This window comes from Dendrobates tinctorius, unplaced genomic scaffold (assembly GCF_039654945.1).
Source record: "Dendrobates tinctorius isolate UK_male_01 unplaced genomic scaffold, ASM3965494v1 ptg000129l, whole genome shotgun sequence".
Taxonomy (NCBI): domain Eukaryota; kingdom Metazoa; phylum Chordata; class Amphibia; order Anura; family Dendrobatidae; genus Dendrobates; species Dendrobates tinctorius.
In genome coordinates this window covers 37,661,051-37,687,865 of record NW_027361797.1, presented here as the reverse complement: position 1 = coordinate 37,687,865, position 26,815 = coordinate 37,661,051, and the positions used below count along the sequence as shown (strand labels likewise).

The window sequence follows — 26,815 nt, the reverse complement described above, 5'->3', positions numbered from 1 at the left end:
GAGAAAATCACTGATGGCAAAAACTGACGAACATTTCGGATCCAAAACACGGCACAAGATTGTCACAATTTTGGCATGTGAGAAAAAGCATACCATAACGTAACTGCATTTTATTATCCTCAAGGCTATGTTCACACGCCACATTTTTGCTGCTTTTTTTTTTCTGCAGGCAAAACATGCTATCTTGGCAGTAAAGAATCAGCTTGAAAAAAGCAGGTTTTGCTGAGTTTTTGATGTGTTTTTTATTGTAGCTTGTGCATTCTGATAAAGTTTAGTGCCCCCCCTTCTGAAAAAAAAAAGATGCAATTTCCTTAAAGGGAATCTGTCACCCCATTTTCGGCCTATGAGCTGCGGCCACAGCCATCAGGGGCTTATGTACAGCATTCTGTAATGCTGTAGATAAGCCCCCGATATAACCTGAAAGATAAGAAAAACGAGTTAGATTAAACTCACCGGGGGGCGGGAGTGGTGGGTGTCGCGGTCCAGTCCGGCGCTTCCCATCTTCTAGCGATGATGTCCTCCTTCTTACTTCTGCTTTGGCTCCTGCGCAGGCGTACTTTCTCTGCCCTGTCGAGGGCAGAGTAAAGTACTGCAGTGCGCAGGCACCGGGAAAGGTCAGAGAGATCCGGCGCCTGCGCACTGCCGCACTTTACTCTGCCCTTAACATGGCAGAGAAAGTACGCCAGCGCAGGAGCCGCAGAAGAAGAAGGAGGACGTCATCTCTAGAAGATGGGAGGCGCCGGACCAGACACCGACACCCATCGGACCAGACACCGACACCCATCGGACCGGACCGCGACACCCATCGGACCGGACCGCGACACCCATCGGACCGGACGCCGGGGTGAGTATAATCTCTTTTTTCTTCTCTTTCAGATTACATCAGGGGCTTATCTACAGCATTACAGAATGCATTACAGAATGCTGTAGATAAGCTACTAATGGCGGTGGCCGCAGCTTATAGGCCAAAAATGGGGTGACAGATTCCCTTTAAGGTTCTGGCACCAAAAATGCAGCAAAAACTGATACCTGTGACTTTTGATGCGTTTTTGCACTTACCCATTTCTTTCTATGGGTGAAAAAAGTTGAAAGAAATGACATGCTTCAATTTGCAAAAACGCAACCGTTTTCCAAATAAGTCAGGAAAAAAAAACCCCTAAGCTGTGTGGCATGAGATTTCTGAAATATCAAAGCTGGTACAGTAAAACACAGCTTAAAATTTGCATAAAAAACGTAGCAGAAACGCAACGTGTGAACATAGCCTTGGGGTAAAATATACATTTACATGCTGTTGTGTAAAACACTAATATATAAATGACGACTAAGATAAAGTTGAGTTTGGTTCTTGTTTTTCTAGATGGAAAACTCATATGTTTCGTGCTATGAGAGATCCATGTAAATACTGTACTCGCCTATCTCAGAGCACTGTAGCTAGCTGGGGATGAACTAGTAACCTAAATAAGTAGAATTAAAAGATCCAGTGGTCCATAGAATCTATTAACCCAATTTATCAGTCCTGGATGGCTGATATTTTACAAGCAGCTCTCCGGCTGGTTGAGAAACTCATCGTGCATGCATACTGTTAGTTTATGCTATATTACAATTCTCTAATGGTACCTATAACCAGCTGAGTCAAAGCTGTAACTTTGTATAGCAAGGTCCAAGAAGAAGTAATGTGCAGCAAAAGGATCATTTAAAAAAAAAAAAAAAAAATCACTTTTATTTTCCATGTGAACATCCATATGGGAAAAATCTACCCAACACCATAGGAAAAGCGTTTCCGACAAAGTCTTTAGTCATTGCCTTACATCAAGTAGGTATAAGGCAATTATTAAAGACTGTGTATCAAATTCATCTGCTTTTCCTATGGTGTTGGATGCATTTTCACATGCTACAATAAGGGCTTATTCACACATCAGAATATTGTCAGTATATGTATTCTAAAACCAGGAGGGGAACTGACAGAGAAAAACTATAATTCGAAGATTTACACCTTTTCTATATTTTAGAGACACTACTGGTTTTGGCAAACAAATACTGATTAAAAATACTGATGTGCGAATAAAGCCTAAAAGTGATTTTTTTAAGGATCCTTTTGCTGGACATTACTTCTGCTAGGATCTTGCAATATTACACGTCTCCATTCAATCGGTCTCCTAACTCTTGAGGTGAGCTGACATTCTCCACCCTTTCTGGTCACTTTCAATAAGGATAGTATGAGATACTTTATCAAATGCTTTGCTGAAGTCGAGATATACTATATCTACCACATTTCCCTGATCCACTCAATCAGTGATTCCACCATAAGGGAATTAGATTAGTCTACTTGTTCGCTACAAATCCATGCCGACTCTGGTTAACTACTGTATTCTTATCCAAGTACTTTCATAAATACTGTTTAATTATTTGCTGTTAGAAACAGACTCCATGAGGGTGGTATGAGGGCCCAAAGTCCACAAGTTGGTGTTGTGCTTACAGCTCAACACCGTCCTGGGCGATTGGCATTTGCTAAAAAAACACCAAGATTGGCAGATTTGACACTGGCACTCTGTGCTTTTCAGAGCAGGTTCACACTGAACACATGACAGAAGTAACAGAGTCTGAAGATGCCATGGATAACATGACCGGTTTGGCAGTGGGTCTGTAATGAAGTGGGGAGGCATTTGTTTGAAGGGCCACACAAGCCCTCCATGTGCTAATTAGAGGCACCCTGACTGCCATTACGTACCGGGATGAGATCCTCAGACCCATTGTGAGACGATGTGCAGTGGGCCCTGGGTTCCTTCTAATGCATGACAATGCTAGGCCTCATGTGGCTGAAGTGTGTCAGCAGTTCCTGAATTATAAAGGCATTGATGTTATGAATTGGCCTGCCTGTTCCCCAGACCTGAATCCAATCGAGCACATCACGACTCGTTCCATCCACCAACGCCACAGACTGTCCAGGAGTTGACAGATGCTATAATCCAGATCAGGGAGGAGATCCCTCAGGAGAACATCCTCTGCCTCATCAGGACCATGCCCATGTAGGGAGATAATACAGGCACGTAGAGGCCACACACATTACTGAGCATCATTTCCTTGTCTTGAGGCATTTCCACTGAAGTTGGATCAGCCTGTAATTTGATTTTCCACTTTGATTTTGAGCATCATTCCAAATCCAGACCTCCATGGGATATTAATTTTGATTTACATTGATCATTTTTATGTTTTATTGTTCTCAACGCATTCCACTATGTAATGAATAAAGATTTGCAACTGGAATATTTAATTTAGTGATATCTAGGATGTGGTATTTTAGTGTTCTCTTTATTTTTTGAGTAGTGTATATCCCCCATATTGATATATGTCCCTTTTCCTGGGCCCCATCCTGGTAATATGTCCCCATCCAGGTATATGCCCCTTATCCTAGGCCCCATTCTTCCACTGTTCTTTAAAGCATAGAAATAAAAACCCATTATACTCACCTTCCCTCCACGCAACCTCTTAAGCCAGCAGCTGACTTCCAAGTGCAAGCGACGCCATGACACCCCCAGTCACGTGCAAACCAACGTCGGCTGCGGGCCTCTGATTAGCCAGCAGCGTGTATTGCCGCACATCCAGTTGAAGTTTCTGCTACTGTCGGCGGACCGCTCAACCACACGGGCTCCCACCTGCACGACCTGCGCCTACAGTCATTACATTCCTGGCTAAAACATAAAAATCAAGTTAAAGTTAATTTATTCTTTCAATGTTTAATAGTGCTGCAGATTTAGGTCTAATCAGTACTCTAGTTTCTGTATGATCCCCGGTCTGATGATGGTTTGTAACAATAACTCCTAGCATTTCCTTACTATTGTTAAGGTCATACTGGCAGTTATAGGTTCATAAGGTAAAAATGTGCAATATATGTTGGGAGCTGACATTGCAACTGATCGCTGTATTAAGCCTGGTGATGTATTCATGTACTGATGTTCTTTCTGGTGCTGTATTCATGTACTGATTATATAGCAATGTATAGTAAGTTTTCATGATGACACTACAGGTCTGTTAATATTGTTCATCTGACAAGTTAGGGATTGCTACATCTGTATTTATGTTAGGAGCTTTGTACTTGGGTTTGAACTTTGGGTGGAAGGAAAAAAAACAGGAGTCCTACTTTGGTGTGTTGTATAATTTGTGTACATCCTGTATTCTTGTGAAATACTTTTATAATACTTAATACTACAATAGCAGTACTCAGTGTTATCACTGTCTGTTTTTTGTTGTATCACATGTGGACCTGTATCTTCATTATTATCATGAAGGTCCTGGGGACCAGTACCCCACCGATTAAACAATGATGTACCGTATATTTAAAAAAAAAAAAAATTAATATATATATTATTAAAGGGAATTTTTTATAGCCTATGGCTAAACTAACTAATGCTTAATAGGTTTATAGAAGTAATTATTTTATTCAAACTGCTTCCTGTGGCTAAACCATTTAAGAACATAATTACTGACTTGTACAAGTCTTGGTGGGCTATTTAAATGAAGCACTACAGTCTGCAACGTCATCATCATGCAAGACGGATCTGGCTATTAACTTTACCATCCAATCTACTGGAAAATGAGGGAAAAAAAAAATCCAAATTCCGATGTTCATTGGATTTGTTCATGAAGCGGTAAAAATAACCTGGAAAAATGAGTTTAGGTCAGTGCAATTACGGCAATACAAAACTTGTAACTTTTTTTTGTTATTTAAGTGTTAAGAAAGTTTTGTTAGTTAAGTGTTAAGAATTTTGGAAATATATAAAAAAAAAGTTTTCGTTTTTCCTTTGATGGAGCTGGGCATGTGCTTGTTTTTTTATGTGGCAAGTTAAATCTTTCTTACATTTTTGGGATACATACAGCATACGATTTTTATGTACTGTTCATTTTTTTTTCCTTTTGTGGAGAGATTAGCTTGTGAAGTTTACATTGTAATTGATGTTACATTTCTTGGACTCACGCCCAAAAATGTTTTCACTGGGACTGTGTATTTCTTCGCCTGCATGAAGTTGACCAATCGGCAGCAACATACTGTGGGGAAGAATACCGCACAGACGGAGGGTTAGAGGAGGTTTCTCAGTATGAGACATATAATGATAAAGTCTGCTCTCCTCACTGATGTCACTGTAGAGGTGTGGGTGATTACAAGTGCCAGGAGAAGAGCAGATTGCTAATACTCCAGTTGTTATCTCACAGAGGTAGTGTGGGGAAAGGGAGTACTGATGAGCTGACAGCGCTGTGAGAGAAGAGCTGAAGTGCTGGACTGTAATAAGACACAGCTCACCTCTGCTGTACTGCATCCTCACTGACTGTGGTGAAATGAAAGACATTTATAAACATACACATCTCTGTAGGGAGATCAGTGAGGAGAGCAGACTATCATTTCATGTCTCATACTGAGAAACTTACCTAAGCTATTGTGGGGGGCATGTTTTTTTTTTTCTCCCCAGTATGTTGCTGCCTGCTTGTCATTGGTCAACCTGATTCAGGGGAAGAAGTAGATCCATGCACACATCAGTTTTAAAAATAGATTTGTGGCTCTGGTTCATGAGGCTCAGACCATGTCTTGTTCTCAACCGTTTTGCAGATCAGAATCAGCCATTAAAATAAGTAGAGATCTGTATAAGACATGGATGACGTTGAGCTTCTGTGTTCCATCAGAGTTTAATCTCTTTTTAACCAATGCATTACTAAAAAACAACCCTTATTTTAACTTTGCATTGATGGCAATAGCAGTTACTATTTTAGCATGTTCCCCTTGAGGTCACAATTTTCTAATCCAGATTTAGAACACAACGTGGATTCGCAACTGCGTGTGTCAGATTGGCGCGAGTTACGTTCCATCAATATAAACGGTTACTGTTGGGTAAATAGATTAGCTCTCATCTAACACAAATCTCATTAAGTGCTAATGGAGAATTCTGACCTTGTCTCCCAGGACGTTAGATGCTTGGCAGATGATAATTTAACTTAAAATGGAATAATCATATTTCAATTCTGATAAGCAGAAATAGTCTAATGATGGCTTTGTGGATAGGTTTCAAAGTAAGTGGAAGAGGGGGAGAGAAGAAAAAGAAAAGGCCCTCATATAACAGAGTGAGGATCCAAAGTCAATTTATCTTCTCCAGCTAAATTGCATTCACACCATTGTGGACTCAGGACCGTAATCCCATTATTCAGCACTCCTGAGACAGCGCAATACAGAGCTCTTTCATTAGATACATGTGCTTGGTATAGCTACAGGACACTTCTAAGCATTGAAGCTTGACAAGAAAATGCAATCCTCGGCTTCCCAAGATTTTATGTTGTGTGTGGCGACATGCTTTTTATGGAATAGGCTATTAGAAATGTGTAAGTGGTTCTTAAAATTATTATTATTCTTTTTTTTTAAGCTAACGTACACATGCACATTAGATGGCTGGCAGACAAACCATCTTTCCCATACACATAGGCACTCGTTCTGCCGAGTGCTTGGAGAGAGTCCAGGCCAGACATCTCTGATGGCGGCTTACCTCCAGAAGAACAAAAGGATTGATAGTCAATTGTCCAGGGACAGGGGCCGATACAGACAGGAGAGGCCCCTGCGCAAGAACAGTATATGGGCCCTTTGTAATCCAAGAGATCATCATAATGCTCCCATTTAGGAGGCTGGGACAAAAGCAGCTACACGCTTTGGAGGTGGAAATTAGCGCTCTTACTTCTTGGGTCCTTCGCCGACTGCACAGGTTGCACCAATGGTATGTCCGCCCCTGGTTCGGGGCCACATTAAACTTTTGATCGAACCAATTGATATCAGGTTTGGACGACAGTGTAATGTGTATGAAGCAGGCTAAAAGGGAACCGGTAGGAAATTAACTTTATTCCGCCAGGCAGCCTTGGGCTTCAGTCTAAGAAACAGCTGGCACAGCTTCAGTTATCACTCGGTACATAACGAGTGGCGGCTATAACACGTCTCGGCACTGACTGACAGCCAGCTCAGCACTGCTCCACTGTAACGTGGGGCTTTCAGTCAGTGCCAGGGCGAGGTTAGAGCAGGTTGTCGCCAGCTCTCTGTAAAACCTACATACACATCCTCTGAAGTCGGGTGTATGCTTCCTGGCATCAGAGGCGCACTCCGCATGTCTGAAAGTAGAGGAGAAGCAGGACGTCAATTGAGGAGCCAAGGATCAAGGGTCTTCTTTGCATCCGGACAATGTCCAGACCGCCTCTGAAGCCAGAAAGTGTATACCCGGCTTTAAAGGCGCAAAGACGTGTATGAAAGATAGTCATGCACATGTGAGAGGTAGTTATGCCGCTGGCGATGACGCCGCCTCTTGCAAATCATGTTATCAATCCCACAGTGGCTTGGTAAAATGCTAAGTGGGACAGACTCGTCTAGGGAAACAGACCTCTGATGGACTACTCAAAAGCTTAAACTTGCATATTAAAAACAGACTTTAGAAATACTTTTTCCAAAGATTTGTTAAGGTGTTAACCAGTAATAAATTCTTATTAGGCAGGGAATTTCGAAAGGAGTATACAAATGATGGTAATCTGGGGGACATGGTGGACATGTCAGGCTCCCTTTAAATGGTGAATGTAGATTAAAACAAGAGTCAAATTTTGAAGAAAAGGGAGAAAAAAAAACAAACTTCACAAAACCTAATTTAAAACAATATTTCGGAGGTTTTTTTTCTGCAGCTTTTAATTTTGTAGCTTCACTAACTGTCCTGAGGGTCCCATGGTGGTAGACACTGTGCAGCGCAGCTGTGTGCATGCACGTTACGGCAGCCTCGATAAGAGGTGTTTTACAGAGGGCTGTATAATTTAGAAAACTCATTTTCATTCACTCTTCTATGAGATTCTAAATTAAACTGTAAAGGCTCCATTTATTTTAGGCGTCAGTCACATGTCCGAGTTCTATGAATCATAGAATCGTACAGTTGGAAGGGACCTCCTGGGCCATCTGGTCCAACCCCCTGCTCAAAGCAGGATTCGCTAAATCATCCCAGTCAGATGTCTGTCCAGCCTCTGTTTGAAGACTTCCATTGAAGGAGAACTCACCACTTCTCGTGGCAGCCTGTTCCACTCATTGATCACTGTCAAAAAGTTTTTTCTAATATCTAATCTGTGTCTCCTCCCATTCAGTTTCATCCCATTGCTTCTAGTCTTTCCTTGTGCAAATGAGAATAAAGATGATCCTTCTACAATGTGACAGCCCTTGAGATATTTGTAGACAGCTATTAAGTCTCCTCTCAGTCTTCTCTTGTCTTCTATGTCCTTGTTCTGTTTTTGCATGGATAGAACACGTACCCATTATAACCTATGAGACTGTTGACATGTGTGTTCTCACGGACCATACAGATGTGTCCGTCTGCCTGCAGTATCATGAATGAAAAGGTCGAATGCAAGTCTATGAAAAACACGTCCAGCACGTCAATGACTTCCGTGTGCCATCCATACTGAACACTGAGAAGGATAGGAGAAGAGCTGTACTTTATCCGAGAAAAAACACTGAGGGTAAAAAATGGACCTATGGACCGTACACTGATACCATTGTTTAACGTATGTGTTTAAACACTCGTGTGTGAATGAGACCTTACCTTCAAGAAAAGAAAATGTACAGGCCTAATGTTTAAGAGGTTAGATATCACATGCTGAACAAACTCAGAAGAAGCCTAGAAAGCAGGCGAAACCCAGGTTGGGCTGCTGTTAACTAGCCACACATTTTAACTTGAATTCTAGAATCTTGTTTTCTGGATGTTTAGAAGTATATGAAAGTACCGCTGGCCAAGACAACTCCACCTTCCCCACCGCACATGAAAACATACAGGGTGTATATATATTATATACACACACACATTTATACAGCGGGTACAGAAAGTATTCAGACCCCTTTAAATTTTTCACTCTTTGCTTCATTGCAGCCATTTGGTACATTATAAAAAGTTCATTTTTTATCATTAATGTACACTCTGCACCCCATCTTGACGGAAAAAAAAAACAGAAATGTAGAGATTTTTGCAAATTAAAAAAGAAAACCTGAAATACTGAAATATCACGGTCATAAGTATTCAGACCCTTTGCTCAGACACTCATATTTACATCACATGATGTCCATTTCCTTGTGATCCTCCGTGAGATGGTTCTACTCCTTCATTGGAGTCCAGCTGTGTTTAATTAAACTGATAGGATTTGATTTGTAAAGGCACACACCTGTCTATATAAGACCTCACAGCTCACAGTGCATGTCAGACCAAATGAGAATCATGAGGTCAAAAGGAACTGGCCAAGGAGCTCAGAGACAAAATTGTGGCAAGGCACAGATCTGGCCAAGGTTACAAAATAATTTCTGCACTACTCAAGGTTCCTAAGAGCACAGTGGCCTCCATAATCATTAAATGGAAGAAGTTTGGGGCCTCCAGAAGTCTTCCTAGACCTGGCCGTCCAGCCAAACTGAGCAATCGTGGGAGAAGAGCCTTGGTGAGAGAGGTAAAGAAGAACACCAAGATCACTGTTGCTGAGCTCCACAGATGCAGGGGAGACGGGAGAAAGTTCTACAAAGTCAACAGCCCTCCACCAGTCGGGCCTTTATGGCAGAGAGGCGCGACGGAAGCCTCTCCTCAGTGCCAGACATAAGAAAGCCTATATAGAGTTCACTAAAACACATGAAGGACTCCCAGACTATGAGAATTAAGATTCTCTGGCCTGATGAGACAAAGATAGAACTTTTTGGTGATAATTCTAAGCAGTATGTGTGGAGAAAATCAGGCACTGCTCATCACCTGCCCAATACAATCCCAACAGTGAAACATAGTGGTGGCACATTATGCTATGAAGGTGTTTTTCAGCTGCAGGGAATGAATGCGGCCAAGTACAGAGATATCCTGGATGAAAACCTCTTCCAGAGTGCTCTGGACCTCAGATTTGGCCAAAGGTTCACCTTCCAACAAGACAATGACCCTAAGCACACAGCCAAAATAACAAAGGAGTGGCTTCGGAACAACTCTGACCATTCTTGACTGGCCCAGCCAGAGCCCTGACCTAAACTCAATTGAGCATCTCTGGCCAGACCAGAAAATTGCTGTCCACCAACGTTCACCATCCAACCTGACAGAACTGGAGAGGATCTGCAAGGAAGAATGGCAGAGGATCCCCAAATCCAGGTGGGAAAAACTTGTTGCATCGCTCCCAAGACGACTCATGGCTGTACTAGCGCAAAAGGATGCTTCTACTCAATATTGAGCAAAGGGTCTGAATACTTATGACCATGTGATTTCAGTTTTTCTTTTTTAATAAATTTTCAAAAATTTCTACATTTTTTTTTTTTCAGTCAAGATGGGGTGCAGAGAGTACATTAATGAGAAAAAAAAATGAACTTTTTCTTACAAAATGGCTGCAATGAAACAAAGCGAAAAACTTAAAGGGATCTGAACACCGAGTGTGTGTGTGTGTATATATATATATATAATATAAATATAAATATATATATATATATATATATATATATATATATTATATTTATTTATTTTTTTCAAACTGTTACTTTAAGATTTTGATGCAACTTACTGAACTAATGTTACAAAATGGTTAGGTTATACAAAAGGTAAGGATTTGGTTAGAACTCCCCCAAAAAATACGCAAGTGGCTTTTTTTTTTTTTCTTTAGAGCTTGTCAATATCCAAACAATGTTACAGATAACTGAAGCTTTTGAACTTTTTAGTCTTGACTTTCTTTATAATTAACTGTGGACACAAGGAACAAAAAAAAAATTAAAAAGGACAAAAAAACAACTGAATAAAGTTTCTTTTTTGTATTCCCGTTTATATGTATTTTTTCTGCAAATATTTCCATATAATCATGTGACAATGAAATAGTTATCTACAGAATGCAAATGTCATGAGAAAACAAAATGGTGCGAGGGATGGAGGGTAAAGTAAAGATTAAAAAAAAAAAAAAAAGAAAAATCTCACAAAATAATTTAAGGATGTCCATCTGACTGATAATAAATTAGTCATAACAAGTAACACACATTACAGAACGAAGGTATTTACATCATGTTGACCTAGTAGTGACGTCTCCTGTAGCATACTTTTTGTTTTACAGTCTATAGCTGTGCTTGGGAGTAATCGCTGGTAAAAATGCAGCTACACGTAGCGGATGAGATCAGAGAACGCAAAAGAAGGGGGAAACAAATACTTAATGGGAAACAAATCCAATGTGGGGAAAACACAATTAGGGGACAGTAAATATGGTGATGATTTATGGGGTCAAATATGGAATTCCCCTTTAAATTAGGGCATCTATAAAATGGACCATAGGGGGAGATTGGATACAGAAACTCTCTTTCTATACATCGCAATGTAAAGGCTTTTCTGGTTTTCGGTTTGATGAACAGGACTGTGCCCGCAGATCTGCCACATGTATTTCTTTAATTTTTATTTTTAATTGTCTAATCAGGATAAAAATGTAATTGTTAAAAAAAAAAAAAAAAAAAAAAAAAAAAAAAAAAAGACAAAAAAATGACAGCAAAACTACCAGAAGCCACTTCAGGAAAGCACAAAAACAAACAAACAAAAAAAACCTGCTGGCATTTTCTTGAAGCGGTTTTGCCTAGGAAAACCTCTGACTTAAGACGTCATGTGCACATAATCTTAAAATTATTTTATGGAGAAGGAAAGAGTATGAGGTTTTTTTTTTCTAATCTGGGAGGCGAGGCCATACACATTAAAAGGAAACTGTCAGTAAGAACAACCCTTCTGAGCCATTTATCTGGACAGGCAGGTATAAAAAGTTGAATAAAATGATACCTTGATATCTACGAACTGATGTCTTATTCCAGAGAATTCAACATTTTTATAAATATGTAAATGAGCTGTTAGATCTATGGGCCGGACATAGATCTCCCTGAGAATCTGCCTCCAGGGCTTATTTTAAATGAAATGGGGAGTTACTAATGGGAGACATGTAATGAGTGACAGTTACAAATCACACTCGGCAGAACTAATCTTTGTCTCATTACAAACACATCTGCAGTTGTAGCTCTCCTCTCATAGTACTGTTAGCTCTTCTATACTGCCCTCTACCGACACTGGTGGTGTGAGATGGAAACCGAAGAAGTGTTAGTGTCAGTCAGGCACAGCTCTGCAACTGAGCAGACAGAAGAAGCTGCAAATGTGTTTGTAATGAGACAAATTTCAGCTCTGCTGTACTGTGTTGTTTGTAATCACAAATAGCTCTGCAGTGATAATCTGAGCGCAGATTGTCAGTCATTACATGTCTCACACTGGTAACTCCCCCTAATCTCGAGGCAGAATCTCAGATAGACCTATGTCCGACCCAGAGATCTTAAAAGCTCATTTACATATGAAAAATGTGGAAATCTCTAGAATAAGAGCTCTGAACGCAGATATCATGGTATTATTTTATTAAACTTTTTATGACCTGCATGCCCATATAGATGACTTAGGAGGGTTGATCCTACTACAGATTCCCTCTAAAACCAAAAGAGCCAGTTTCAAAACAATCATTTTAGCGGACAGATGAGACCGTCATCGTCTGGAACGAAGTTGGTCGTGTTTAAAATTTTAGTCGATTGGTCACTAGATCATGAAAGATCTTTCCAAGAAAGAATGTTCCCAGAAAGATTTCAGTCCTACATGGACTAAAACTTGTATGGGCAGGACATCGTTCATCAGAGGATTTCCATTACTCTCTCAGGTTTATGGCCACATTTAGCGTCAGGGTCATACACCATTAGTTATCCGGAATAGAGAGGCCATGTATTGGGTAAAAAAAAAAGAAACCAACTATCTTACCCCTATTATTGCCTCTTCTAGAAGACATACCCTAATTTAAAGTGGGAGGGGGTCCATCGTAGGATCGAATAGGATCAAATGCCCTTAATCACCGTGGAATTCAATATATCACAGAAGTCAACCTCAAGATGAATTAAATTCCTTTAAAAATAATAAAAAATAAGCTGTATGAAATGTTTCTACCATTAAAAACAAAAACGGAGGGCTGCTACAACGTATGAGGTAAACTGAAGACTATTCACTATGCAGTCTTCAGGGAAATGGCTTTAGTTATCTACCGGTTCCAGTTTGCGCGCCACAGTGATTTCGCTAGCAAAGCATTTGTAGCCTTCTTTTCCCAGAACTGCCTGTATATAACACTGTATACTGCGTCAGCAAAAAATATATATATATTCATATAAATATAAATGAAAAAAGACAACCCCGTCCTAAAACGTGTTCTTCTAATGGCCCAGTAAAGAGGGGATAGGATTAGTGTTTCCAGTATCCTGTGTGCTTCGAAAAGGAATACAATATTCCCCTCATATCAGCAAAGCACCATTCTGATTAGTTTTTCTTTTAATTTTTTTCTTTTTTAATAATACGACCGTCCATTGCTGTGCCCTTCCTCCTAGATAATCAAGGGTCCACCAACAACGAACCCACAGACATACTAAGCTGTCAGGAGGACACAAAACCAAGTTTTGAGCTGGAGGGCGTCATAGGGGTTGATTTCTTTGCTCCTTCGCTTGGAGAATTTTCAGTCCGCGATTGCTCCAATTTTTCGTCTCCTAAGTGAGGCCAGCCTCACTCGGCCTTGAAAGGATCCTAGGTCATATGCAAAAATTCATAAATACTCTTTGAGATTCGTTTCCTCTTCAGTTCCTATGTTAGTAGACAATGAAATGGGATTTGGGTACAGTAATGAAGGTCAGTTTTGCTTGTCAGTGTAAAGCGTCGTTCTTCACGAGTCCACGTCACAGTGCAGACCTGACGGCATGAATATGCTCAGGAGATCAGTCAATGATATTTGTATTTGGTTGTGGAAAGAAAGGCTCTCCATTTGATCCAAAGTGCATAGTGAGAACAAGTCAATGTCTTTTAGCTTCTCAGTTCTTTTGTCCCTTTCAGGTAGTCTCCCGAGAAGGCGAGGTCTTCAGAGATATTCAAGGAACCCTCTTTTTCCCCCACCACCCTTCCCAACGAATTTATATTATCCATTCCAAGGAGAAAAAATAAAATATAGTCTCGTCGTTCTCCCCTTTATATCAGCCAGGTAAACACACTTTGCCTGCAAATAATAGTCCCACTATAGTAAAGAAAATGGATAAGACAAAAAGTACATAGGATGACCCAACTACAGTATTGTTGGGTAATTTGTAGGGCTGTCCACCAACTTCATTGATGTAAAATCCTATGGGGAATATTAATGCTGCCATACAGAAGAGGATCACTGCAAGAAAGGAAAAAAAAAAAAAAAGATTATATTTTACTTTACTAAGAAATTTGTCGGCTACGTAAAACGTAACCATGTACCATATATATGACGTTACTGTATAGTCTTGTCCCATTTTCTCTAGGGTGGCCATATAAAAAAAAAAAATAATTAACTTTCAAGTACTCAATATGTTCTTAACCAAAGACAGAAACATAATGAATAAATAAATAAATACCCTACTTAGTTAACATGTTTTTTTATCCCCAAAAATGTGAAAGTCATCCCACCTCTTCACTGTGACCATAATTGGAACAGTCCTAACTCTCAATATTAAAAACCTTACCGTTCGTCAATTGACATGCATGTGGATAAGGGCTGAGACAAACTGAGCCCAACGTGTAATGGCTTCCGCATATTTTTGATCAAAAAACATGTTAACTAAGTACTGTATATTACGGTAACTTTCAAGCACTGTGCTATTTATTCATTTACTGCAGGGTATTCAATCATTATGTTTCTACCTTTGTTTTTTTTTTTCTGTTCAGTGGCCAAGGGTGAACGTGCGCTTACATGCTGCATGCACACCACTTTATATCCCAGTTCATACCTTTGGGTTTTAATATGGGGTATACGGCTAGGCATCCTAAAATATTCTATCGCCATGTCAACCTCTACTAAAAGCCTAGCAAAGAAACATGATCTCCAGGACAATCCTATGTCTTACGCAGTAGAGTAGTCTTGGCCTCTAATCATATAAATGAAATTTCTCAGCTTTTTATTATAGGTATAAAAAATCTAAAATGTATAAACGGGAAAAAAAAAAAAAAAAAAAAATCACAGCCGTCAAAGGCATTGCTCTGAATAGTGTTTTTATGTTAAGGCTGGGGTGGTTTTACATAATGTACCACCAGCCTAAAGGTAACAAAAATACACCAAAACACTATTCCGAGCAATGCCTTTGACAGATCTCAGGAATACAGAGCTTCAGGTTTAGTCTTTAAGTGTATTAATAAATACGTTTTGACTCTAAGCAAGGGTCTTCATCAGGTACTTAATGCAATGCTCTTCACGGTGATCTTAGGAGGACATGATCTACTTTATACACACCCCACTAATATAATATTTATGATCCCTGACCTGGATATATCTGCGTTTGTGCTATTAAGTTACAGGCTGGTGGTCCTCTCTAGTGTATACGGAGTTGATGATCTATACTTCTTTTACTGTAATATGGTTATAATAATACATACAATGGCCGGCGGTGAACACTAGGCCAATGATTTCAGAAGTGGCGCCATCCAGTAAAGTAAGGATCTACAGCAAGTACCCTCTGAATCCGCATTAACACTTACTGCCAGTGAATGCTATCCAGCGGGCATATTTTGTAGCTTCTCTTCTCCAGTGGGAAGCCACTAGCAAACCGCACGTAACAGTCAATGATATAATTCCCATAATGATGAAAAACAGTGTAGTAACCCACTCCGGAGGGAGCCGCGGAGGAATGCAGGTCCTGTCACGTCCATGGATGGTCTGACATTGCCTGACAAGGCCGACTGTGAGAGCACCTGCGGACAACAGAGATGGCATTAACACGGGAGAGAACAGAAAATCAGCCATAAACTCAGCAAGACGACACAATAGTAAGAAAACCGGATGAGAAAGTGATGGAAAAAAAAAAAAAAGACACAAACAAAAAACAAAAGCACACAATAGTTCCCCAGTGCGACATGTCACTTAATGTAGACGTTCTTATAAATTCAGAAGAAAAAAAGAAACCACAAAGTGTTCATACTGAATAGAAGAGTACTAGATTTATCGCCATGTTTGGGAGAATGGCCAGTGCGATCTTTCCCAGCGTCTCATCTAATGGGTATGGTGACCATTAACTTCTGCAAGTCAATTTTCAGTTCAAAAAGTCATGTATCTGATGTGTATGGAATCGTTTTGGCTCGTCCTCAAAAGGAGAGGGCTGAAGGATCAGACATGCTGGACCACTAACATGCCCCACCATTTGTTAAGCCATGGTCAGAGTCCAGAAGCAGGTTATGCCCTTCTCCCTATGGAACTTAAATACACAGATCTGGGTAAACCAAACGAGCACATTTTTTTTGGTGTAGTTGATAATTATCTAATTAGTGTTACCACCTTACAGAGCTCAGACATAAGATGACGGATAGGCAGGCTAAACCAACAGGAACCCCGAGACTGGGATGTGGTGTTGTGACGTGTGATACCGGCACCCAATCAGCACTGGCGTCATTGTCTCCGCCTTTGGACGAATCGATCATGAAGAAGTAGTCCGGGCTGCAGCTGATCCCCGACTTTCTCTTTATGTTCGATTTGTCCGAAGGCAGAGACAATGACGCCAACGCTGATTGGGCACGAGTGTCACATGTCACAACACGGCACGAGAGCCCCGGGGAGAGCACGTGCCGACACAGCGGGAACGGCGCCAGAACGGGAGGGGAGTATAGGCTTTATTATTTTATCGGGGCCAAGCAAGGAGCATCACAAGAAGTTGTCCAAGTAGTGGACAACTTCTTTTAAGTTTCAACATCTGATCCATGTTGAGTGGCGGAGCTGAACAGAGTATGATAAAGATTTGGTGCAAATCACACAGTTTTTTATTAAAATGGGATGATATCTTACATCAACCCTCAGTAGTGTTCTCCAAAACACAAGCTCATAAAAAAAAAAGATACATTGACGATCAGGGTAGATGAGCAGTCTGATCAGTATGAGATAGTTGGTGCAGCTAGCCCATCAATATGTGTTGTATGAGATTAGGAACATGACTTTCTGCCAGAACCAGCACCATCCTCATTTATGGGCTGAAGCGGATGTTCCAGCTCGGTTTAATCACTTCAATGGAGCGGTGATGCAATAGCACAAAGCCCACGGACAGGAATGGGATGGAAGAAAGCATCCATGCTTTTCTAATCTCATGCGTCATTATATAATTTCTCATACTAAGTGGCTATAGGCACGTTGATATTTTGCAATTCTGAATGATCATTAACAGTGGGTGATCAAAAGCCGTAAAAACCAGCTCACGACGGGCCAGTTAAAGGCTCGGGTGCGCAGAAGAAGCAGCAAGCCTAGACTTGTCCAGATTAGATGAATGCGAGACTGGGATGAATAAAACAGTTCATCGTCTTGGAATAATAACAACGAGGTAAGACAACTGCTTTTTAAAGGGAATGTAAGGAGGCCATGCACTTTGTGGAATCAGAAAGTAGCCAAATCTTCTGGTTAGGTCTCACCGCGCCCAAAATCTGGCTATGTGATGAGTAGCTCCAAAACATCTGGGCAATGGTCAATATCATAGTGACTGCAACAAAAAGGTAGGGATGGTGTCTACTGCTAAGGGCCTGCTCAGACAAGCCTCCCAAGAAGTGAGGGCTTGTCTTATGTTCCACAAACACCTAAACTTTACTTACTTAACTAATTTTCAACAGATAACCCCTTCATCACCAATCACAGGGCTAGGCGACAACTTGCTGATCATTGGGTGTCTGAGTGCCGCTCCATTCATTTTCTATGGGGCTGCGGGAAAAGCCAAGTGAAGTACTCAGCAGCCCCCTATGGTCGAGAAGTCTTTGAGATCATCCCTATTCACTTCATAAGAGTGAAGTGGACCTACAAGAAACGTGCATGGACAGTAGAGGTCATTGCAGTGATGATATGGCCTCCACAGAGCCCTGATCTCAACATTATCCAGTCTGTCTAGGATTACAAGAAGACACAGAAGGATTTGCACAAGCGACATCCACAGAAGATCTGTGGTCGGTTCACCAAGATGTTTGGAACAACCTCCTGACAAGTTCCTTCTCAAACAGTGTGCAAGTATCTAGAAGAATTGATGCTTTGATGCCTTCAAAAAGGCAAAGGGCGGTAACGCTATTTTTTCCCCACACTGGCACAAAACCATTGTACAGTATTGTACAGATTATACATACCCACAAGTGACAAATTGTAGGTTAATGTTCTGGCTCAGCTTTGTCCTGGCAGTATGACCACCAGCAGAGCCCCCACAATCGCCATCCACTCCTCTGACATCTCACTCTGTGAACATGTTCAGTATACGCACTGGGAAAGCTCCCGGGCCCTAAACTGAACAGAGACTCCCTTTTAGCCTCTGGGCAGGTGTAATCGGGGTGCTGCCTCAAAGAACATATACTGGATTTGATTTTTTTAGCCTTGCCACCTTCCATGGTAATGTGCTGGCCAATGTTTCTGATGTAGAATGTATACCTCCCATGAAAGAGGTATGAATAGGTCTTAGAAAGTAGAAAAGGATCAGGAAAAAAAAAAAAAAGTAGGAAAAGGAAGAAAAAGAAAAGCAAAACACCTGCATTTGCGTAGATTTAAGCGGCACGCTTCATTGCCGTCCGAGCCCTGTGACCTACAAGACGAGCCGGCGACTACGCTACTTAATGAATGTTTAATTAAACACACAATAAAAAACCCTTGGAAGGAAAGACACGTAGCGACTATGAGCGGAGTCACAATTATTCTAATTAACCTTCTCCTTTTAAAACAGCATTCATATTTAATAAAAGGGTACTGTCCTCATCTGAACTCGCGGCTCATCTAAATTAATAGGAGCCATTCTTCGCCTTCCACGTTCCTTACAGGAAACAAAAGGCTCATTTTACAAAGAACAGACACCGAGATTGTTAAGTGGTGAACTTTAGACAAAAACTACATGAAACAAACAAAAAAAAAAAAATAGGATCCTACCGCAAACGGAAAGCAACTGTGTGGGCCTGCGCTATACAATACGCTAGAAAATTAAAGGGGTATTCCCATCTCCAAGATCCTATCTCAATATGTAGTAGGTGTAATAATATTAGCAAATACCTCTTATTAGAAACATAGTAGGATTCTTCTGATTAGCTACGCCGCTTACCCCCCCCCCCCCCCCCCATGTGCGGAGCATTGCAGTAGCTTAGGTATCCATAGTTTCTCTCCGCAGATTTAAAGGAGCCGATCTGCAGGACCTTTGAGAGGTCACTAAACCACGACGTACGGAGCTCTGCAGTTCCGCTACGGCCACTAAACCACGACGTACAGAGCTCTGCAGTTCCGCTCCGGTCACTAAACCACAACGTACAGAGCTCTGCAGTTCCACTCCGGAAACTAAACCACGACGTACAGAGCTCTGCAGTTCCGCTCCGGCCACTAAACCACGATGTACAGAGATCTGCAGTTCCGCTCCGGCCACTAAACCACAACGTACAGAGCTCTGCAGTTCCGTTCTGGCCACTAAACCACAACGTACAGAGCTCTGCAGTTCCGTTCCGATCACTAAACCACAACGTACAGAGCTCTGCAGTTCCGCTCCGGCCTCTAAACCACAACGTACAGAGCTCTGCAGTTCCGCTCCGGCCTCTAAACCACAACGTACAGAGCTCTGCAGTTCCGCTCCGGCCACTAAACCACAACGTACAGAGCTCTGCAGTTCCGCTCCGGCCACTAAACCACAACGTACAGAGCTCTGCAGTTCCGCTCCGGCCACTAAACCACGGCGTACAGAGCTCTGCAGTTCCGCTCCGGCCACTAAACCACGGCGTACAGAGCTCTGCAGTTCCGCTCCGGCCACTAAATCACAACGTACAGAGCTCTGCAGTTCCGCTCCGGCCACTAAACCACGGCGTACAGAGCTCTGCAGTTCCGCTCCGGCCACTAAACCACGGCGTACAGAGCTCTGCAGTTCCGCTCCGGCCACTAAACCACGGCGTACAGAGCTCTGCAGTTCCGCTCCGCGCACTTCACGTCTGGCCGCAGCTGTAGCTTAAAACAGCTGATCAGTGGAGGTGCGGGGTGTCAGACCGATTTGATATTGATGGCAAAATCAACTGGATAAGTTTTCAATTTTAAAGTAGTGAGCAAAGTCATTTCACACCTCAAGATACAAATTTTTCAAACCAGTCCATAAAGAGGAAGAAAAAAAAAAAGTAAAGTGTCCACAAATAATGATGACAAACCAAACATTTTTTTTATACATTTTCTTCTTATTTTTTAAGAATGACATATATTTTATTCTTTCCCCAATTAAAAAAAAAAAAAAAAAAAGACACTATAAAACAAACTCAAACTATGTAAAGATTGTGTTTATTTTTAACATTTTGCGCCATTTGGAATTTTTTTATTGTATGGTTAAATGAATTAATTTGTTCCAAACTAGAATGGCTCTGTCAAAAAAAAAACAAAAAAAAGAAAGCCCTCATATGGGTATATCAACGGAGCAGTAAAAAAAAATGGTCTGTTCTTGGAAGAAGGGGAACCGAAAAAAAGATTTCCTGCACGAGGAAGGTGTTGACATCGCTGCTGTGAACAAGGACAAGCCTTCGGCATTGAGCGTTGCGATTGTGGTGGGCCACTAAAGCCCCCATTTGAATTAGACTACTGCTGTTTTTCTTTTTAACACCCTTTACTGTAAACCTGGATCCATCCACTATACAAGTTTTCTTTCAATATAAAAGCAAGCGATTCAGGCGTTCATCAATAATGGATTGCTCCAGGCTCGAGGAACAGATTCAGACAAGTTCCTAGAAGGGCAGGATAATTGCAGTTTTGGCCCAGTGAGGTTATTGAAGATATAGGAGGACTAGGGCAAGCAAACAGGTAGACAGCACATATTATTCAACAGCAACATGTCCCTCATCCACAGACTAATGTTGGCGGCACCTGTCGATATTCACTGGTTTGGCCAACAGTCTGATGTGTATGGGGGCTCCAGGGGAGATGTTGATCGCACATGTCCAATGTCGGACAGCCAATAGCATTGTTCTTCAAGAGATCAAAAAAGAACACGGAACCTTGGCCGAACGAGCGTTCCTGTGTATGGCAGTCAGCTGCTGGCCGAAAGATAGGCCGAAGCATCTATTGTGTATGGTTGGCCTAAGACCGAACAGGAAGATGGAGTCGTAAAAGATTAAGCCACCAATGAGTGATCAGACACCACTGATGGGAAACAATGGCAGATAGTAGGTTATATACTAGGAATTTGTAAACTGCCCGAAAAGATCTGTGTACTTTGGGTAATGCCAATATGTTATAATCACGCACCTGTCAAACAGGTGGAAGGAGGAAAGAAAACAGTTTGTAACTTAGGCCAAATTCAGACATCCGTAAAACGTGATATCCAGAATGGCCGCAGGTCTCCTGACTTGTAATACACCAGCTCAGACAGTAGGAGGCTGTTGAGTTGAGGTCTGGACACCCACGGTACAGTCCGTACACTGACCACGTTTTACATACATCTGAATATGACCTTACACTAGTAGGGAAGGTTTTAAATTTTAAAAAAACCTAGACACTCTGTGGATATTTTTGGCTATAAAGCATTGTTTGCAGTCTGGTTTTACTCACAAGGTTCTACCCAACACCCTCCATGTACCACAGTAATCTTTATTTTTATATAGCTCTAACATATTCTGCAGCGCTTTACAGTTTGCACACATCATCATCATCACTGTCCCCGATGGGGCTCACAATTTAAATTCCCTATCAGTATGTCTTTGGAGTGTGGGAGGAAACCGGAGTACCCGGAGGAAACCCATGCAAACACGGGGAGAACATAGCAAACTCCTTGCAGATGTTGTCCTTGGTGGGATTCGAACCCAGGACCCGAGCACTGCAGCGCTAACCACTGAGACACCGTGCTGCCCGTACACAGCAGTCTGCAGAATAAAGGCCTCCATGTACATTGGGCTTTGGTCAGTGAAAGTATCAACATTGGCCAACAGTAACGTGTATTGGGGTCTCCGGGCTCTGACCCGAGAGATGGTGTCAGGGGGAGAAAATGATCCGGCGTGTCCCATTTCCGTTGGCTGATCCTTTTGTTCTCTGGTATTTAAGCCACTGCCAGAGGAGAGCTCAGTTACACAGGAGAGCTCGTCTGACCGTGCCCGTGTATGGGGGACCTGAGAGTGGTAATCATCGACTGAACATCTGACTGCAGAGCAATGTGTATGGGCAGCTTCATTACCAGTGCATCATTCAGTGATATAATTTTAATAAGTAAGGTGTATAAATTATCTGATTTAGGACCAGATGAAGCTTTCGTCACCATAGAAGAGTTCAGAAGACAAGAGTTTAAGGGTTTCTGACAATGACAAATTTGCGGTTTGAGTGTTTGTGTCACCTTATAATGGGAAAAAAATTGAAAAGCAAAACTTCAAACTTACTTATTAAAAATTCTCACTGTTGTCAAGAACGGAGAGATTTTTAATGTTACCATTTCCAACCAGTTGCCTATGTTACCAGTCACCGCTGCAGTCCATCAGCAGTAGCCAGTTTCCTAGGCAATGATCGCAGCACTTACAAGCTATTTGCTACAGAGCTGGAGTGGCAAAGCTGCCTCTGCTTGCAGCATTGGAGAGCGCACAGTTTGGGCCAGCAGTGCAGCCGTGCTGCTAGTCTGAACCGTCAATCAATCAGGTACTTACCGCCCCTACGACAATAAAGCCAGGAGGCAGAGAAGCGGTGTGCTCCTGAAGAAAGAAGAGGTGACAACTCGTTTAGCTCACTCCATACTTTATGTACTATGATACATAGAGGCTGCAAAAGCCAAACTTTCCAACCATTGTCAAAACCCTATTACAAATTATCGTTTTGTTGCCAAAAAAGCATTAATTTACATACACAGGCGTTCATAAATTGTAAAGCCATTTACAAAGCTGCACTTCTTTCCCTGCCGTCTCTTGCTGCAATTGTCCTAATGGATGCAATAGTGGTCCAATCTTTAAAAGGCTCATGATCACATGAGGTTTGTTTTAAGAGTTCGATAGAATCAGTGAGATCACCCTGTGACATTATCAGGATTACAGAGCACTTTGGCTGCTGACAAGTATTAAATCAATGAAGCTGTATACATGTAGCATAGGTGTGTTGGAAAATAATGTACGGTGCAGACACGGCACCTATGGATGTAATGGGGCCCCAACGGTTAAGGATCCTAAACATTTTATTAAAGGAGGGGGGACACTACTTTTTTTTTTTTTTTTGATGACCTGCCTATCCTTAGGCTAGATGGTCAGTATCTGTGACATCTGGTACCCCTCTCCCCCCGTTGGACGGAAGTTCTCAGACGCTGCCGGAATAGAGAAGCGTCGTCATTTCCATAGTATAATAATAGACAGCTGTCGCTTACCTACTGCCATACAATAAGCCCCATTAAATTTCAGCCTGTCGGCTGTAGGGCGGCAGAAGTGGCGGTGGGTGTTCAGCACGTTCTATTGTTGGGATTTTTACTAACGCAGTTCCCTTTCATCTGTATAGAAAACGGTCACAGGCCAATTAGAATACATGAGGCGTCCCGGCGGCGAGAAGAAAAACACGAGCGCCACTTAACTGCAGCGTCAATCACCCCAGAGCGCCTGCCGTTACATAATAGTCCGCTCAATGACTTTCATTGTGGAGCCTGACACTTTCATAATTACTAATGGAATATAAAAAGCGTGTGCACCACCAGGGAAGAGATGACTGAAGTATATCTGTATACTGCGGAGGAGCAGCAAAAAATTACCGCAGGTGGTCAGCGCTCGGTACTGGCGGTGATCGACACCTGCTTTACAAGGCGCAAGTGTCGCGGAGAAGGTTCGGGAGACGCTCAGTGTTTACGGCAACACATCTCACCCCTAGTCAGACATTAGGGTGAGGCCACACGTGGTGCAGTTTTGGAATTTCTTGCAAAATTCATGTGTTACGGGCCGATCTACAGCCGTTTCTCTCAAATTTCCAAATCAAATCTCTCGTGATCAGATTCAGATTTTACGGCAATCAAACTCGTGGTGTAAAAATAAGCCATGTGGGTGCCTTATCTTAAGAATGAAGTTATAGGAGGGGAGCTCTTCTGCCTCATATTTTGATTTTTTTATTGGACAAGCAGATTCCTTACAACATGCTACATTTTGGATCTATGGAAAAGGACCATCTATACTGCAGTGTAATGTATCTGTAAAAGGATTGCTAGTATTATAAATGTACAGCTCCTCCCACCACGACATGACAAGGTTTGCGACAGAAGGGGAGAATTTCACCCCCATGGAAACACCTGAATTCTGTAAAAAAAGCTTAATATTAGCAATACTAGACGTGAATCACATACATTTTTTCATGGATTACTTAAATTCTAATCCTTTCAATTTAAAATTTACGTTTTCGTCTGACAGCAAAACTATGTGTTTTTTGGATCTGTGTTTAGTAGGAACACCTTCTTGTACTATTGCCAGTTCTACTTATCAAAAAAAAAACTGCAGGAAACCCCATTCTGCATTCAGACAGTTTCCACCCTGTTCACACTATTAAATCAATCCCTGTCGGTGAGCTCATTCGAGCAAAACGCAATTCCAGCAACTCTCTCTCCTATGAAGAGGAAAGTGTCTGTATTCAGAACAGACTGAGGAATCGCAATTATCCCAAACGGTCTCTTCATAGAGTGCACAAAATTGTGGGAAAAAAACCCTGTGATTCTCTTTTACTTGTTGAACCAAGTTCACATGCTGCATCTTTGTCTAATGAAGGAAACAGATCTGACTCTGGATCTAACTCTAGGTCTAAGAATAACAGCCCCACTCTAGTGCTTACCTACAGCACTTTTTTTAAGTCCATCTCAGATATAGTATCTCGCAATCTGAAATTACTCAGAAGTGATGACACTACGGACAAAATTCTAGCAAATGGGATTCAAATTGTTTCCAGAAGGGCCCCCATACTCGGTAATTTTCTGTCTCCTCAGATCCGATAAGCGCACTAAAACAAATTGGCTGACAACCAAGGGTTTTTTCAGAGGCGGCTTTTTTCCACGTAAAACCTGTTCACACTCGACTAAAACGCTGTCTTTTTCTAATTGTTTAACCAACAAAGTTTTTTTTATGAATGATTACTTGAATTGTAACACAGACCATGTAGTGTATATCATAGAATGCAAACAATGCCATTTACAATATGTAGGTTCCACCATCAGAAAATTAAAGGAACATGTCCGAGAACACATCTATGTCGTCATTAACCCTACGGTGCGCAGCATACCTAATGCTTCCAAACACTGTATTATGTCACACAATAGAGATTAGTCGTTTTTCAATGTTTTTGCCATTGAACAGGTAAAGAGACACATTCGTGGAGGAAATAGAGAAGAACAACTACGGGACAAAGAAGCCTTATGGATTCTTCTCCTAGATGCATGTGTTCCCACTGGATTGAATTTACGGAAAGAACTCATGTTGCATTATTGATTGTGTTAGTTTCATTTGATGGTTTTAAATGTGCATCACATGTTAATTAGTGTCACCTGTGTGTACTAGTTATATTCTCACACCCCTTCCCTTGGAGCTATACTGAGTTTAAGAACTTTTCGTTTAAAACACGTACAGTGTCTCCTCAACCTTCCCACCGGTTTTCCGGTCGGGTTTATGCATTCTTGTATTTTGCATACCTATTTTATGGATATCTAAATGTTTTGGATTTTACCCTTTTGAGCTGGACCGTCTTTTCCACAAGAACTCAATTGACAGATTGCTACACAATCTGCAAATTACTTTATTTTAACGTTTGTCTTATCGCCCCCCACCTAAAAAAACCCAAAACACTTCAAGTTGCCGGCCATTAAGTGTTTCCCTTCCAACTTGCTGTCCACTGCCTGTTGTCAAGAGTAATCCTTCCCTAGCAGCAGAGAGGTTAAAATGGACTGCAAGTAGTGGGGAAGGGTCTTTGTGTCTCTGCTCCTGTCTGGGAAACGGCATAAAGCTGTCAGTCTTTCGGTTCAGGTCAGCACGCCATTGGACAATAGCAGGCACAATGCATGCTGGACATTGAGGCAAAGAATGTTCCAGCTCTCAGTGTGCTGAAAGAATGCAGAGGAAAAGGAACCTCTCATTTAACAGAAATTTGCCAAGTTACAGAGATGGAGAATTCCTAGACAGATATGACTAGTATTAATTAGTTGTGGCGGATGAGGGCAGCAAGAACATTCTTTATGTGAAAGGAGAGGCATCCTCTAACACTTCCACATTTTGATCTTCTGCCATTTAGAGATTTAGGTTATTAAAACACTCACACAGCCCACTACTGTAAAACTTGAAGAAAAATAATTTCCCTAAAAAACACAAAAAAGCCACAAGACTGTCCACACCATGACATCAGCCCCGACACAGTGGTAGGTTTTAATTCTCTAAAAGCACTGGCCTCCTGCCCGCTGGGTGATCGCACGCTCAGGTGTCACAGCCCTCATAAATCACATTATTCTGATTCTTAAGTGCAACGTAAGCAGACGAGCCAAGAGACAGATCAATCTGAAACCGACAGCAAAGTCCTTACATCTCCGCAGAATAACAAGCCGAAATACAACAAAAATACGGAATAAGTTCCGGGGTGCAGGTTACGGTAGCGTACGAGCTCTGCAAGGGTCACCTCTGGGAGAACTGGACAGACCTTATAAAGCGAGTATCACAGGGCGCCTGGGGCTTTCAGTGATAGGGGTATAAACTCATGTGTGCCCATCCAGGCATTTACGATTTGCGGGAAACCTCCAATCTCATGATGAACAAGTGAGAGCATCTCGAAATGCGTTGAGAATAAA

General features: G+C 41.7%; 1 protein-coding gene across 1 annotated transcript in view; it reads right to left on the bottom strand.

The window, feature by feature from the left end:
- Window positions 1-10,789: 10,789 nt before the first annotated feature.
- The window catches only part of MOSMO (modulator of smoothened), a 45,267-nt gene continuing 29,241 nt past the window's right edge, over window positions 10,790-26,815 (bottom strand). The window contains exons 2-3 of the mRNA XM_073542975.1: window positions 15,579-15,791; window positions 10,790-14,241 (exon numbers count right to left, since the gene is read on the bottom strand). Coding sequence (XP_073399076.1) covers window positions 14,057-14,241; window positions 15,579-15,791 — 398 coding nt within the window. The 3' untranslated portion in view covers window positions 10,790-14,056. The remainder of the gene's footprint in view (window positions 14,242-15,578; window positions 15,792-26,815) is intronic.